Raw genomic sequence first — 17991 nt, forward strand, 5'->3', positions numbered from 1 at the left:
AGTTTCCAGCTGAATAATTCAAGTTGTTTTTTATTATGAAAGCTAGTTCATTAAGCCTCAGTTTCACTCAATTAGCTTCATGCCAAGCCAATCAATTACAGGGGGCTTGTGGCAGTGTGGTAATGTCCCTGCCTCTGAGCCAGGGGACCGGGCTCGGGTCCTACCTGTTCCAATGGTTTGTTATCACATCTCTGAGCAGATTGATTAGGAAAAATATCAGGTCAATTCCAGAAATAGTGAGGTTGAACCTCAGCTTCAGTTGTAATTCTAGTCAGTTGGTGTCTTGAGAGGTTGTGAGCAGTGTTTGAATTCAAAGACGACTTTAGTAACTGTGTCTTTCCAACAGTGGATGGACAGTGGACAGCTTGGAACAGCTGGTCACGTTGCTCAGCTTCCTGTGGGGGAGGAGTCCACCAGCGGACCCGTTCATGTTTTGATCCACCGCCTCAGTATGGAGGCAACCTATGTGAAGGAAGTAATGTCGATGTAGTACGGTGCAACACTGAGCCATGCCCAGGTAAGAACAAGCCAATCAGGTAAAGTGTATGGGCCTCACTAGTCTATGGTGATAAATTCAAGAGGGAATTCAGGAGAATTTTCATTGTATAGCTGGTTGTGAAAATGTGAGGCAACACCATACAAAGTAGGTGAGGCAAATAGCATGAATACATTGAAGGAGAAGTGAGATGGACAAAGAAAAGGCTAAAGGCAGAGTAGAACAAAGACAACTGGGAAATTAGGTTGAACGGGGGACAGTGGAAATGCAGCAGCAGACGTCTAAGGAGATATTTATTAACACTAAGCAAAGATTTGAGAAAGAACAATTCTTTGAGAATGATGTATCATCTGGAGCTAAAGAAGGAAGTTGAATATTTATTCATTTGAAAGAAACACTACAAATCTGTCATGATTAGTCGAGGTCAAAAAGTTGGTAAGAGTTTACGAACTCATAAAGAATTACTAAAGAAATGGTGAAAGAGTATAAGAGGAAGCTAGCTAGTAATATAAAAATAATCAGTTTCCACAAATATTTTAAACAGGAAAAGAATAACTAAATCTAGTGTTGATCCTATAGAAGGACAGTGTGGGGAATTGCTCACAGTAAGCAAGGAAATGATAGAGTGTTGAACAGATATTGTGTCTGACTTGATTGTAGAAGACTTAGAATACTTCAAAAGACTCTTCTAATCAAGAACTGCATCTGCAGTTCTTCAGTTTTTTTTGACTTGTAAATCAATTACTGGAGGGTGGAAATTAAAACAATCACCACCACCAGGAAAAAAGTGCAGGGAAAATTATCTGACGTAAAGGCTGACAAGTTTCCAGGTCCAGATGATTTGCATTCTAAGGTTATAATCTTCCAAATTACTTAGTTTTGAGGGAACTAAATAACTTGGATAATGAAAATATATTTCCTTTTGTTGGGGAGACAATAACTAGGGGACACAATTTAGGAATAAGCTGAAAATGAGAATGATTTTCTCTCAACAGGTTATTAATCTTTGGTACTACTTTCCCCAAAAATCAGTGATGGCTGAGTCATTGGAATTATTTAATGTGGAGTTAGACAGATTTTTGATTGACCAGAGAGCTGAGGATTATGAAGGAAGACAGGAAAGTGGGGGCTGAAGCCACAAACATATCAGCCATGATTTTATTGAAAGACAGAGCAGGTTCAAGGGCTATTTGGCCAAAACCCACTTCTCATCCATATATTTCCTTAAAGGGAAAAAAGGGTTATGTTGATCGAATTAGCCAAAGATGCTTGAGTGGGTCATAAATTGATTGAGTCAGATGGCTGATCTTTTTTTGTGCTATATGTATTACATAAATTAGCCTGAAAATTTGAATTGTTTCAGGCTTATAGAAAATATAGGATTGGCAATGGGGGCAGTAATTCATTACATTTGTGTGTTACAGGACAGCACAAACTCAGTGGCAGTCATTGACCATGTCAGTGGTGAAGTCCTAATCTCAGCCATGTTGCCATCTAAAGGCATTGGGTTGAGATCAGACCTTACCACAGTGAAGCAGTGAATTGAACATCAAATCCCTTCCATTAGTTTGGGTGGTCAGCTATAATGCAGGTTTATTGAAAACTTGGAAAAGCCTCATCAACATTTCCCTTTTATATGTAATAAAGAAAAATTGTTTGCATTTGTTTAGCACCTTTCGCCATCTCACGATATTCTAAGCCCTTATTTTGATGCAGGAAATTTACCTCAGAAAACTCTCACAGACAGAAGTGTGATAATGACCCAATGGCCCTCAAGAAAAAGTGTGACTATGGGAGAAGAAGGTTAAAATCACACAACACTAGGTTATAGTTCAACAGGTTTATTTGGAAGTACTAGCTTTTGGAGCGCTACTCCTTCATCAGGTGGTTGTGGAGTGTAAGATCTAAGGGCACAGAATTTATAGCAAAGGTTTACAGTGTGATGTAACTGAAACTATATATTGAAAAAGACCTGGATTGTTTGTTAAATCTCTCATCTTTTAGAATGGGCTTATTGGTTTCAGTTCTTTCATAGGTAAATTCCAGAACTTAAAGTTACGGGCTCAAGTGAACTTTAACAATAGGTGCCATGTTGGCCCAGATAATGCATTGAAGGTGTGAAGTGCCCTGTGTAAGGCTGTCTGTGCCCCAATGTTCAGACTGATTCTAATCTAAAAAAGGGATTTACAAAATCTTACATGGATTCATCCAGTTTTTGAGCAAAATAAATTGTAATTCTGCAAGTACATCACAAACTTATATGTGTATGTATGTCCATGTGGGTGTGTGTATGTTGTGGGGAGAGGGGATATGGGTGTCTGCGAGAGAGTGTGTACGTGCGTGAGTGTAAAGGGGTATACGTGTGTGTGTGTGTGTGTGTGTGTGTGTGTGTGTGTGTGTGTGTGTGTGTGTGTGTGTGTGTGTGTGTGTGTGTCTGTCACCACACTACAGATTTCTTACAAAAACTCAGCACCCATGGACCACTCAAACTGGGAACATTTCTCATCACAATGGATGTTTCAGCACTCTACACCAGCATTCCCCACAACGACAGCATTGCAGCAACAGCCTAAGTACTCAACACCAACAATGGTCACTTTCCAAGCACTGTCCTACAACTCATCCACTTTATCCTCGACCACAACATTTTCACCTTTGACAATCAGTTCTTCATCTAGACACATGGAACAGCCATGGGGACCAAATTTGCACGCCAGTATGCCAACATTTTCGTGCACAGGTTCGATCAAGACTTTTTCTCTATGCAGGGCCTCCAACTAACACTATACACCAGGTATATTGACGACATTTTCTTCCTCTGGACCCATGGCGAGGAGTCACTGAAACAACTACACAGTGATATAAATGAGTTTCATCCCACCATCAAACTCACCATGGACTACTCTCTAGTATCTGTCTCATTCTTGGACACATGCATCTCCATCAAGGATGGGCACCTCAGCACCTAACTCTACCGCAAACCCACGGATAACCTCACAATGCTACACTTCTTCAGCTTCTACATGAAACATATTAAAACAGCCATTCCCTATGGACAAGCCCTACGTGTACACAGGATCTGTTCAGATGAGGAGGAACTTGACGGGCACATGGAAGTACTCAAGGATGCCTTCATAAGAATGGGGTACGATGCTAAACACATCGACTGCCAGTTCTGACATGCCACAGCGAGAATCCGTAATGACCTTCTTAAGAGACAGACACGAGTTGCAACTGACAGAGCACCCATCGGTGTCCAGTACTTCCCAGGAGCTGAAAAACTCCACCATGTTCTTTGCAGCCTGCAACACATTATCAGTCTGGATGAGCACCTCGCCAAGACCTTCCCCACGCCTCCACTTCTCACCTTTAAACAACCACCAAACCTCAAACAGATAATTGTTCGCAGCAAACTGCCCGGCTTTTAGGACAACACTATAAAACCTTGTCATGGCAGATGCTGCAAGACGTGTCAGAGTGTCGACATGGATACCACCATTGCACGTGGGGACACTACCCACCATGTACATGGTGGGTACTCATATGACTCAGCCAACGTTGCAGGCAAGGATGGCCTGAGGCATGGTGAGACCAAGCATAGGCTACAGCAACGGATAAATGGACACTGCACAACAATCAACAAACAGGAGTGTTCCCTCCCAGTCGGAGAACACTTCAGCGGTCCGGAACATGCAACCTTGGACCTTCTGGTGACCATCCTCCAAGGCGGACTTCATGACAGACAACAACATGAAGTGGCTGAGCAGAGGCTGATAGCCACGTTCGTTACCCATAGGGATGGCCTCAATCGGGACCTTGGGTTCATGTCACACTACAGGTAATCTCACTGCACTACACACACATTCACAGACAGCCAGACACACACACACTCCTACAAACCCATACACTCACGCAGACTCTCTCTCATACACAAGCTCTCCCTCATACGCTTCCACATACACTCCCACACTCACACACACACCCTCTCACAGACTTATACCCCTTTACACTCACACACATTCTCTCACACTCATAAACACCCCACTGCACACAAACACCCACATATAAGTTTGTGGTGTACTTTCAAAATTACATTTTATTTTGCTCAAAAACTGGATGAATCCATGTAAGATTCTGTAGATCTCTTTTTTAGCTTAGAATCAGTCTGAACATTGGGGCACAGACAGCCTCACACAGGGCACCTCACACCTTCAATGCATTACCTGGGCCAAATGGCACCTATTATTAAAGTTCACTTGAGCATGTAACTTTAAGGAAGTTTTTGAATTTACCTATGAAAGAACTGAAACCAGTAAGCCCAATCTAAAAGATGAGAGACTTATCGAACAATCCAGGTCTTTTTCAATATATAATTGCAGTTACGTCACACTGTTAACTTTTGCTATAACTTCTGTGTCCTATGATCTTGTACTCCACAACCACCTGATGAAGGAGCGGCGCTCCGAAAACCGGTGCTTCCAAATAAACCTGTTGGACTATAAGCTGGTGTTGTGTGATTTTTAAATTTGTACACCCCAGTCCAACACTGGCACCTCCAAATCATGTGGGAGAAGAAGAATAGCATTTGGTCAGGAGAGTTGACAGTGAACAAGCGGTGATTTGATTTGACCTGTTCCTGCTGAGTGAAATCTGTTTCGTGTTTGCAGTGAATGGGAACTGGGGCTCCTGGAGCTCCTGGAATCCATGCAGTCAGACCTGTGGCGGTGGACAAAGCAAGCGTTACCGATCATGTAGCAACCCAGCCCCTGCCAACGGTGGCAATATTTGTTCAGGGGTAAATGTGCAGATGCAGCGCTGCGGTATAGACCTGTGCCCTGGTAAGTTTAAACTGAGAGCTGGGCAATAGTGTGAGAAAGTGTGGAAGGGGGGAGTGTGCTTTCCTGCTTCATTTGAACCAATGTTGCACAGTGAGCAATGCTTTTCGAGCAATGGGCTAAGGCAGCAAAGTTAAAGTTCCAGCTTCTAGCCCTGAAGCTTAAAGAATAGAACACTCCTCTGTTGGCTCATGATTCTGTCATCAACCTCCGTGATCCCTCCCCCACACTCTGAGACAGGGAAAAGAAAAATCGAACCTGACAGATTGGGATTGCTGCCCACTGACGACTGCTAGAATTTGTGCACGTGAGATGATGTTATTTGAGTCTGGGTTATGATGAACTAAGAAATGGCTGTGCTCGCCAACTCTGAACAGTTAGATAATTCCACCATCTACTGTCCAAATGCAACAATTGCAACACTAAACAAACCCAAGTTAAGACAGGCAAGAATATTCCCGATCGACCTAGTTTCCATGTTTCTTGTACTGTGTTATAAGTTGTGTGAATTTTGTATATTTACATGCTTACTTTTGAGTTTGATTTGACTTGTGGTATATTAGTTTCCGTGTTTCTCAACAGACTTAATAAGTAACATGTAAGTATTCCTGTAGCTGTGGAGATTTTTTTTTAAAAACACAACGTGAGAGAAAAACTTCCTTGAAAGTAATGGGCTTTTGCTTGGAAACTTTTACAAGCAAGCAAGGTAAACAATTGTGTATTATGCTGCAGATTGAAAGGTCAAGGGTTCATTTTTTTTTCTTTTTGATTGGGGAACCAGCCATAGCTGGAGAAAAAAGTGGGGTTGCTTCAGTCTTGGAAGTTCTGTAGGTCTCTAAACTGAAGGTGATTGTGGAAAGCAGTTGCTCCTGAAAAAGGGAGAAAATAGCTCAGAATTTTCAAAATAGGTTGCTTCAGTGTCAGGAGTTTAGTAACAGTTCCACACTAGACATTTAAAGTCTAAAGGAGTTATTTGAAGCTGAGACAGTATATACTCAGTTTATAACAAGTCAAAGAATAAGCTGTCAGATTCACATGACTGGGAATGGAAGCCATGGCTAAGTCAAACCCTATGTGACATATAGAGGCAATTCTCTCTGGCGTGAGTACTGTAAAAATTGCTTTTGGGATTAATGGGATTCTATTTTTTGACATGTTTAAATCTGTGTTTTAAGAAAATGATTTGGTTTATTCTATTTTACCTTCATTTTTTCATGTGATAAACTTTTGATGTTAAAATCAAATCTGCAACATTGCATGTTTATCTTTCAGTGAGCGAGCACCTCGTTAAAACAAAAAAAGGAAGACTTCAGTCAAGCTAAACTTCAGTCTGGGATCTGACTTGTTCAGTCCACTCCTGCAGTCAGCCTCCTCACTTTCCCTGGCAATGTTTTACTGATCATTTGCTGAGACTAATCTGCCATTTTTGTGCTGGAACAAAATCTGGGTCCAAAATTAGGCTTCTCTTGCTCAAGATAGTAAGACAGGTGGTGCTGAACACGTTGTTATTCAAACTGTGATTAAACTAAGTCTTCAAAAAACAGATTTTAAACTTACATTGCTGCTTCCTGGCATACTCACAGCTGTGTCATTGCCGCCAAGACGTATTCTGCTGTAACAATCTCCTGATGCTCTCATATTTGGACCTCTGTACTTATTTTAATGCAACTTTGATATGAAGCTGATCTGCTGGATATGAAGCACTGTTTACTGCAATGGCAGAATGCAGCACTAACACTACTAGATTACAACATCCTTTTCAACCTCTAAGTCACAACATGTAAATCAAGTTCTGGAAAATGGGTTGCAATTATGCCTGACACCTTGAAACTATTTTAACTTGTATTATTAATTCTTTGTTGATTAAGTGTTCTGTCATACTATATGAATGTTCTTTATGGCAGTGAATGGTGGTTGGAGCCCATGGCAACCATGGAGTGAATGTTCAGCTTCTTGTGGAGGAGGGACACAGTTGAGAAAACGGCAGTGCAACAGTCCTCCCCCGAACGGCAATGGAAGAGGCTGCCCTGGAGAGAGTTTCCAAACAGCCAGCTGCAGCTACCACCCGTGTCCAGGTGAAAAGGCTATCATTTGGTGGTAAAATAAAACACTATTTAAAGATTGGCTGATGCAGTGAGTGAATACCCCAAGCCTTCAGTGGACTTGGATTCAAATCCTGTGTGTTGATGTGCTTCCTCTTTCTGCTGGGAAGTGACCCTGGCTGTGTCTTAGCTGATACAGGATGTTTACTTCTGAGCCCAAGGGTCATGGCTGCAGAGTTCAGCATCAGAACCTTGAGGCCAAAATCCAGACTGACACTTGCAGTGTGGTAGAGGGCATACTGCACTGGCAGCACTGTATACTTCTGAGATTAGCAAGTAAGTAACATAAGATATATCATATAGAACCTAGAGCATGATTAAATATGCAATGCCCACATAGCCTATCATCTACAATAACATTTTCCTGCCCCCCCCATATTCTTTGACTCCTTATTCCCTAATAATCTATTCATCTCTGTCTTAAATATACTCAACATCTGAACATCCACAACTTTCTGAGATAGAGAATTTCAAAGATTCACTACTTGTTGAATGAGGAAAGTTCTCCTCATCTCAGTTTTAAATGACTGATGCCTTATCCTGACACTGTGCCCCTCGCTCGAGACTGTCCAATGTGTCTAGACTATGAGAAATGCTTAAAATCAACACTTAATGTCTGCAGTGGAAAACACCCACACCGACTGGTGAGGGGTAAAAGAGCTGTTTGTCTTTCGGTAAAGCTTTGGACTCTGCAGTAACAGATGCTACCCCTTCGTTCCAGGTGTTCCAGGGAGAGCCAGGGGCAGTCTGATTGGAATCATTAATGACAAAGAATTTGGAATCGCATTTCTTGATGCAAACATCACAGCTAATGCAGCTGCAGGCACTACAACCCTTCAGGCAAACATTCAGAACATTCCAAGCACAATCGGTTGGTATTTCACTGACTGGAGGCACTTGGCTGCACTTTGTCATAAGTCGTTGCCGTCGCTTTCTATTGGACTTTGATATCTCCTCCCCATCCCTCCCCCAATTACTTCCAACCTCCTGCCCGCCAAACATTATATATATTTCAACTTGTTCTCTTATTCTGACTGTAGTGCTTTGATGACCTGTAGCAGGCAATTTTCTTACCAATTCTCTCTTCATCTCCGATGAAAGCTTCTATTTGGCATTTAATTTAGCTCACTCTAGTACTCTGCCCATTTGCCTTCTTTCTGTTACTTGGCAGGCATTCAACCATGAGTGGAATCACAGATGACCTCAACCTTGGCACCACTAAGAGGGAATTATTAGACAATGATCTGAAATGTGAAAGAATTGTTGATTTTTCTTCCCTGTCTCTCTAGCTTAGTGGGGAGGCCATTTGTTGTGCCCCAGTTAGACATGCCATGTATCTGTGTATTAAGCTGGCACAGATGAAATCTGTGTCCATTGCCTGCCTTGTATATTTACTGTCCATATATTCTTCAGTCTGATATCACCCTTGTTTTAATCCCCCGGCCTGCGGATCCCCCATTTAGAATGCATAAATCCCCTGACCTACCCTTTCCCTGCCTACGTAACACCCCTTTACACTTCTGAAGAATAGACATTTATCTGAAACATTGAATTTGTTTCTTTTTCTCTCTCTCTCTGTCTTTAGCTACAGTCGGATCTGATAAGTATTTCCAGCATTTTCAGTTTTTACTCGTTTTTATTTTTATTATTCTCTTTTCAGTTGTTTCAAAATATTATATCTTTGTCTCTCTTTTACCCTGCACTTCTGCCCTTCAGGTCCCCTGGTAAGAGTACTCGCCTCAGTATTTACCCCCATTTATTGGTCGGTGGCCTTTCCTGCACCAGGCACAGCAAATGGCTTCATTCTGACTAAAGGAGTTTTCAGGCAAGAATCTCAAATGGAATTTGCAACAGGTAATTGTGTATAGCTGCATAGAGAACACTGGAGAGAGAAGAGGATGTATTTTGGACGATAGAACAGCTTACTTTCATGGGGCATTTTCATAAGCACCAACTATCTTAAAGCGTTTTAAAAAGAATTATGGAGTGTAGTCACTCTTGTAATGCAAGGAGTCTGACAGCCAGTTCACACACAATAAATCCCAAAGCAGCAAGCAGTCAGTGCATTTTATGACATTGATTGAGGAATAAATATCTATCAGCAAATGTAAAGCAAGTACTATCTTGTTCTTGAGACTTCAGGCCCACATTGAATAGGGAGAAATCCCCTGCTGTTCTGTCCTGTCTTGATTGGAGCATTCCATGTTCTGGCCCTGGTAGGAGCAGCATTGGGAAGAATCAATTTTCAAAAAAATTGGGGATGGGTTTTGGGGCCATACATGTCCTGTTCAATTTATCATAATGTACTCCCAAATGCAAGAGTGCCCCTGCACAAGACCAGAATAAACTTGTGTGTGCAGAGATGACGATCTGTTTGATTTCAGTATCAGAGAGTGTTCTGTGGCTGAAGCAGACTCCCAAGCTCCCTGGGTTGTCTGATTGTGTCACTAAGGCAATGCGAAGAGGTACACACTGACTGCAGCTTCTGACTTTCAGGTGAGATCCTACGAATGACGCACGTTGCCCGGGGAGTAGACACAGAGGGTGTCCTACTGTTTGACGTAGTGATCAATGGTTATATCCCCAGAAACATAGAGAGTGCAGACATTGCTGTGAAGGTGGGTAGATCTCTTCAGCTGTGCAGTTCTTCATAGTTAACCAGCAGCAAACAACTAACTGGAAGAGTAAGAGGGAAAGCTTCAGGACAGATTTTGTGCGTCTTACCTACTTATAAGCGTACATACAATCACATGAATTATCATTAAAAGGAGGCTATTCAGCCCCTCAATCCTGCTCCATAATTTGATAAGATCATGGCCTCAATTCCATTTTCCTGCTACCACCACAAAATCTTTGATTTCTTTGTCAGTCAAGAATGTATTTTACTGTGCTTTAAAAATATTCAATGACCTTGCCTCCACTACTTTCTGAGGAAGAAAATTACATACAGGTTCTAACCCTCAGTGAAAACATTCTCCTAGTCTTCATCTTAAATGGAAATCACCTTATATTTAAACTCTCTCTCTTGTCTCTTGCATGAGGAGAAACATCATCTTAGCATCCACTCTGTCAGGTTTCCTCAGAATCTTATGTGTGTCAAGAAAATCACCTTTCATTATTCTAAAATCCAAGGATATTGATCCTACTTCCTCATCCATCATCCATAAACTAATACCCTCAACCCAGTAATCAGGCCTGTGATTTTTTTCTGAACTGCATCAAATTAAATTGTGTCCTTTCTTAGATAAAGAGACCAAATTTGTGTGCAGTAATGTAAATTTGGTTTTACCAGTGTCCTGCACAATCATTGCAAAAATCCCTAATGTTGTATTTCATTCCTTTTGTAATAAGTGCTAAAATTCCATTTGCTTTTCTAGTGACTTGCTATTCTTGTATACTAAATTTTAGTAGTTCAAGTATTAGGATACCACATCACTGTGGACCTCAAAATTCTGCAGTCGCTTTCCATTTAAATTAAATGTTGCTTGCTTATTCTTCCTGCCAAAGTGGACAAGTACACATTTTCCCACATTATATGCTGTCTGCCAATTTTTGGCCTGCTCACTTAACCTGTCTACCATTTTCAGACACCTTATGTTCTCATGACAACTTAGTTTCCAATGTATTATTGTATCATTAGAAATTTAACGACCATACATTCAATACTTTTATCCAAGTATTGATACAGATTTGAATAGTTGAGGCACCAACATTAATACCTGTGAACTCTGCTTGTTACATCTTCCCAACTGGCAAATGAACCATTTATGTGTATTCTGTGTTTCTTATGAGCGAACCAATCCTCTACCTATATTAATATGGTCCTCATACTCCATGCACTACTATTTTCCATTGTAACCTTTGATTTGAAATTTTGTCAAATTCCTTTTGGAAATCTAAGTACACTACCTCCATAGGTTCCCCTTATCCATGTTGTTTGTACTTCCTCAAGGAACTCTATTAAATTAGTTAGACATGATTTCCCATGTTGACTCTGCCTGATTGAATTGGAATGTTCTAGATGCCCTGGCTTAATCTCCATAATAAAGTTAGAAATCACACAACACCAGATTATAGCCCCAACAGGTTTATTTGGAATCATTAGTTTTCGGAGTGCTGCTTGTTTATCAGGTCGTTGTGGAATATAAGATCATAAGACACAGAATTTATAACAAAAGGTTACAGTATCATACAGTGATATATTGAACAAATCTGGATTGTCAAATCTTTCATCTTTCAGAATGCAGGTTTTGGTTCATTAATATGTAAATTCCAAAGCTACTTTTAAGTCACCTTCTCGAGATAAATTAAGGTTTTATAACAAAAGGTGACATCTTACCTCAGACAATGCATTAAAGATATGAGGTTGGAGTCTGTCTGTATTCCAATCTTGTGTCAGACAAGTTCTATTTCCAAAGTGGAATTTACAAAACATTACATGTATTAACTGCCTGCAGACTGTACACTTTTTGAGCATGTATCGGCAAATATAATTCTACAGATACAACTTCACCGCATAGACGTGTTTGTGTGTGAGTGTGAGTGAGAGAGAGAGAGAGAATGAGTGTGTGACTGCACGTGAGAGAATATGTTTACCTGTGTGAAAGCTTAGTAAAATGTGTGTGTGGTTGTGATGGAGTATAAGCCCAAGAGAGGGTGTGTGCACGGGTTTGAGTGTGGCAAGTGTATATGTGTGGGTATGTGTATGAGAGAGAGCACGTATGTGAGAGAGATTCTGTGTGAGTGTGAGTATGTAAGAGTGCATGTGCTAATATGTGTGTGTGAGAGAGGGGGAGAGAGAGAGAGAGAGAGTGAGTGAGTGTATAGTGTAGTGCCCTCCTGGTTGAAAAACTCCCATAGCTTTTTGGCTCCCGGAAAGTACTGGACAAACCACGCATGTTCTTTGCAGCCTGCAACACATTATCGCTAAGAATGAACATCTCGCCAAGACCTTCTCTACGCCTCCACTTCTCGCCTTTAAACAACCTCCAAACCTTAAACAGATGATTGTTCACAAACCGCCTGGTCTTCAGGACGCCATACAGCCTTGTCACGGCAGACCCTGCAAGACGTGTCAGTGTGTCGACATGGATACCACCATTACCTGTGGGGACACCACACCTACCGTGTATGCGGCAAGTACTTATGTGACTTGGCCAATGTTGTCTATCTCATACGCTGCAGGTAAGGAAGCCCTGAGGCATGGTACATTTGTGAGACCAAGCAGACGCTACGACAAAGGATGAGTTGACACCGCACAACATCAATAGACAGGACTGTTCCCTCCCAGTCTGGAAACACTTCAGTGGTCAGGGACATTCGGCCTTGGATGACCATCCTCCAAGGCGGACTTTGGGATAGGCAACAATGCAAAGTGGCCAAGCAGAGGCTGGCAGCCAAGGTTGGTACACACTCTCTCACATGGACTAACACACACGCACTCTGTTTCTCATGCACACATGCACATATACAAGTCCGTGGGGTGAATTTGTATTTGCAGAATTATATTTGCAGATAATTTCTATTTTGTTCAAAAAATGCACAATCTGCAGGCAGCCAATACATGTGATACAGTAGCACCTCGACTTACAAACTTAATCTGTTCCAGGACCCGGTTCACGAACCAAAAAGTTCGCCAACTGAATCAATTTTTCCCATTGTTCGGATATTTCCGGAATCTTTTCTCTTTTTTTGTCTTTTGGAGGTTGGTGATGCCCCAAGAACACGGTCCAGAGAATCTTGGTTTTTTTCTTTGTTGCAGAATTTTCCGAAAATGGGACATCACATTGTCATTTAAAATGTTCACTGCTCTGTTGGTCACAGTTTTGTTAGGGTGATACCTCTCAACAAAAGCCTGCACTTCACTCCATTTGTTCGTACCTTGAATTTCGTACGTATGTTGAAGCAAAGTTTTACGTACAATCCTGTTCGTAAACCGATTTGTTCGTGAACGGGGTCATTTGTATGTCGAGGCGCTACTGTATTTCGTAAATTCTCCTTTGGAACTATAACCAGTCTGACTCAAGCTTGGGATACAGACAGACGCAACCTCACACTGTTAATGCATTATCTGAACTGAGATGTCATCTTTTGTTATAAAACCTTAAATTATCTTGAGAAGATGACTTAAAATAAATTGTGGGATTTACATATTAATGAACAAAAACCAACCTTCTAAAAGATAAAAGATTTAACAATCCAGGTTTGTCCAATATATCACTGTATGACAAGGTAACCTTTTGCTATAAATTCTGTGTCTTATGATTTTATATTCCACACCATTGGATGAGGGAGCAGCGCTCCGAATGCTAGTGCTTCCAAATAAACCTGTTGGACTATAACCTGGTGTTGTGTGATTTCTAACTTTGTCCACGCCAGTCCAACACTGGCTCCTCCACAACATGGCTCCTTAATAAAAGACCCAGCATTTTTCCTATGCCAGATGTTGAGCTGACTGGCCTGTAGTTTTCTGCTTTCTTTCTTGAATAAGTATACACAAGCAAATATAAATTATATTGGAATTGGATGAAATCCATCATGGCCAGGGGACATGTTGGCTTTCAATTCCAATAGTTTTCTCATTGTCTTTTTACTAGTATCTGTAACTGTTTTAAGTTCTGCCCTCCCTTTCACCTCTCAATTTAAAATTACTTATGTTATCTGAACCCTTACAGAGACAGCAGCTGCAAAGTATCTATTCAGCTTATTTGGTATTTCCTTACTTTCCATTATTAATTCCCCAGACTAATTCTCTCAGACTCATACCACTCTTCATACATACTCTCTTCCATTTTAAATATTTGTGGGCATTCTCGCTACCTGTTTGTATTTTTCTAGCTAGCTTTCTGTAATTCTCTACTTCCTATCTTTTTATAAATGTTGGCTGCTTTCTATGTTCTATCCACTCTTCTGACCTGCCACTCATCTTCACAGAATCATTTGTTCTTTCTTTTAATTTGGTACCATCTGTAACTTCTTTAGTTAGCTACAAATGGTACACCTTTCCCCTCAAGACTTTCTTTCTCACTTGACTGTATTTTTGCTAGTGTTATTCCTTATCTTAATTTCCCAGTTCACTTTAACCAAAGCTGTTCTCATGTGCTTATAAAATACTAATCTTAGACCCAATTGCTTCTTGCTCATTCTGACTCTGAAATTCAATTATGTTATGATCTGTGCCATCTAACGACCCTTTTACTATATGACCCATTAATTATCCTGTCTCAGTGCACATTATCAGATCCAAAATAGTCTGTTTTCTGTTTGTCTCTTAAATATGCTGCTTTTAGAATCTGTTCCAAAAAAAAACACTATGAATTCACCTTATCCTTCCTCAGATATAAATAGAATGTCAGTGGACCAGATTTCGATTTTACAAATGTTTGTCCTCTCTTTGTCTCCCATGTATGTTCTTTAACTCTGAAACCAACCATGAGTAGCTAACAGACATCTTATCCCCCTTTACACCATCTATGTGCTCCAAATGTGACTATTTAGAAAGCTTGAGCTGAGAGTTTTGGGGGAAAAGGAAGCAAATCTCCCTCTGATACTTCCCTCTCTCTTTATGAGTATTTGAGGTGATTCCCACACCTGCCCCCAAACTACTAACAATGGGTTTGAGCTCAGGACCTTAACATGTATCCAAGGGAAATGGGATTGCAACTGCAAGTCAGCATGCCATTTAACTCTGTCTATCAGCTTAAATTCCAACCTTAAACCTCAGCCCCATGTTCCTGCTCCCAGTCTAAACCTCCAACTCATAATATTTACTCGTGTTTTCTGGTTCAATTATTCCCTTATGGAAGATGGGAGCAGTTGCCAACTACCATGATGTCATAGCAGGTGAATCCCTGCACAAGATGACTGCCCCCAGTCTGCACTGCAGGTTACAGAGGAGTTCAGCCAGGGTTACTACTCCTGATCACTTGAAATTTCAGATCAAACTAGAACCTGTTTACAGGGAAGAAGAAAATTAGAAGTATTTAAATAACAAGTTTTAATTTAAGGGCTTTAATGCTGCGCTTTTGGAAATTGTCTGCATTAATTGTGGTCCAAACAGTGATTGCTTTGTTTTTAAATCTAGGATTTCAGTGAAAAGTATGTCCAAACGGGTCCAGGACAACTCTATGTTTCATCAACCCAAACATTTCTTAACAATGGCTCCCCTGTTTCCTTCCACTGTAACCACACCATTGAGTATGAGTCTGGGATGGGCAATCAGCCTTCACCCTTTCAGATTTTGAAGGCTGAATACATCTCTGTCTTCTACAATGTGAAGATGGAGGAGCTGAATTTCAGGATCACTGTCTCCTTCCAGAAGGGTGAGTGTTCAAGATTAGAAATTATGGGACTTTATAATTACTCAGCAATTTTAACGTCCTTTAATCTGTGTTTCAGGTTCCACTGAAGGTCAGTGTCCAAGAGGATATATCCTTGATTCATCCTCGTATTGTACAGGTAGGCTCCAGTTTCTATATTGTTTGGTATTACTGTGTTTGGTTTAAAATAGATAATGCCTGGTCATCCAGGAATTATTCTATCTGCCTGTGGGAATCGGCTTAGCTCATTTGGCTGGATTGTTGGTTTGCAGCGCAGTATGATCCCAACAGTGTGGGTTCAATTCCCATCACCAGTTTGAAGTTACCATGAAGAGCTCTCCTCCTCAACCTCTTCCCTCACCTGAAGTCTAGTGGTCCTTAGGTTAAAGCACCACCAGTCTCTTCTCTCTAATAAGAGAGCAGCCCCTATGGTCTGGTACGACTATGGTGACACATCCAATCTGCCTGTAAATGGTTCCAAGTGGAATTGGTTTTGATGTAATTTCAAGTTGTTTGCCTGGGAGAATGGACAATTCCTAATTAATCATTGGCATTAAAACAGTGGTAGAATGGAAACGTTAACCTCATTGAAGTAGGAGCAGGTGTCAAAGAACAGTACAGGAACACTTTGGCCCACCAAGCCTCACCAACACGTGTTGTTGGACCTGAAGCCCTTTATTGAACAACATTTGAGAGAGACTTGATATTGACACAGGGAACATAAAGTGCAGACATATTCCATATCTCAATACTAACATTCCCTCACATTAAATATCCCAGAGCCAACAATCCTTATACTCCATATCGTATGCCAGCAAAATCATTGTGGTAGTGATCCACTCATTAGAGATGACTGGTGGTGATGGGTGAAGTTGACTTTGAGACCTTGGCTGGTACATGTATTGAACCCATGCTAGGGGTGTCAGTCTGCATTACAAACCAGTCATCCAGCTATCTGAGCTAACCAATTCCCATAACGTCTGTTGTCCTCTGACACTTTCACTTTCACTTGAACATGCGCCCATAGTTCTATTAGGAAGGGAGCTCCACAACTTCGACCTGTGACAGTGAAAGAGCGATGATACCATTCCAAGTTGATTGTGTGTGGCTTTGAGGAGGGCGTTTGGTGTTAGAATGTGAGTTTGGAAGTTGCTCTTGAAGGAGCATTGGTGAGTTGCTTCAATGAATCTTGCGGATAGTACGCCCGCAAGTCAGTAACAGACAATTCTGAAGAAACCTCTTTACTGAGAAAATGATGACGATGTGGAATCTTCTGCTCATGTAGTAATTGAGGTGATCCATTTCACAGATCCAATTAGAGGAAGCTGGAGAAGTACATGAGGGAGAAAGGAGTTAAAGGATAGATTTTTCATTAATTAGATGTGGGTCATAACTGGTTAAACCTCATCTTGATTGCTTTTGAAAAGTTGGAGGTGAACTCTCTTCTTGAACCACTGCAGTCTTTGGAAGCTGTTAGCAAAGGAGTTCTAGACTTAGAAACATTGAAGGAACATCGATGTATTTTCAAGTCAGGATGATGTGTGGCTTGGGGGGCTGGGGAGGGGAGGTATCTTGCCAGTGGTGATGGTATTCCCTTTCATCCCCTGCCTTTGTTTTCTGAGGTGATAGAGGTCAAAGTTTGGAAGATGTTGTTGAAGGAGCCTTTGTGAGTTGTTGAAGTGCATCTTGTTTGTAAATGGTACATAATGCTGCTACTGAGCATTGGCAGTGAATAAAATGAATGTGGAAAATGGTGGATAGGGTGCAAATTGATTGGATGAAATAGATTGGGAGGAGGTTCATATGGAGCGTTAGCAGTAGTGCAGACTTGTTAAGCCAAGTAGCTGTTCCAATGCTGTGAATTTTCAGTTATTCTCTGCTCTATTTGTTTAGATGAGGGTAAATGGCTTGTACAGGGATCCCCTGTCCACACACCTGCCACAACACCATGGATTTGTCCCACTGGTTTTATAACAGCATTCAGTGGAAAAACTTCTGAAAATAAGGAATAGTCCTGGGGATGGGAAAGATCTAGAGATGTATTTATAACTGTTTGTTATTGTTAATGGAACATAAAGATGAGAAAAATTGCTATTGCCATTTACTCCAAGACCAGAGGAAATGCTGCAGTAACTCTTCAGCTTTCTGTATCAATTCTAGAAGTTTAAACAGAATAGGAGTGCTGAAACTTTCTTGAGTTTAAAGAGCACTCTGTAAGTCTCATACGTTGACTGTGAAGA

At 41.1% G+C, this 17991-nt stretch overlaps 1 protein-coding gene across 1 annotated transcript in view; it reads left to right on the top strand.

The window, feature by feature from the left end:
* LOC132825764 (hemicentin-1-like) overlaps positions 1-17991 on the top strand; it is a 436368-nt gene that overhangs the window by 398617 nt on the left and 19760 nt on the right. The window contains exons 91-98 of the mRNA XM_060841228.1: positions 347-517; positions 5164-5334; positions 7236-7406; positions 8155-8304; positions 9150-9287; positions 9930-10051; positions 15517-15754; positions 15831-15890. Of these exons, the coding sequence (XP_060697211.1) occupies positions 347-517; positions 5164-5334; positions 7236-7406; positions 8155-8304; positions 9150-9287; positions 9930-10051; positions 15517-15754; positions 15831-15890 (1221 nt within the window). The remainder of the gene's footprint in view (positions 1-346; positions 518-5163; positions 5335-7235; positions 7407-8154; positions 8305-9149; positions 9288-9929; positions 10052-15516; positions 15755-15830; positions 15891-17991) is intronic.

This window comes from Hemiscyllium ocellatum, chromosome 21 (genome assembly GCF_020745735.1).
Source record: "Hemiscyllium ocellatum isolate sHemOce1 chromosome 21, sHemOce1.pat.X.cur, whole genome shotgun sequence".
Lineage (NCBI taxonomy): Eukaryota > Metazoa > Chordata > Chondrichthyes > Orectolobiformes > Hemiscylliidae > Hemiscyllium > Hemiscyllium ocellatum.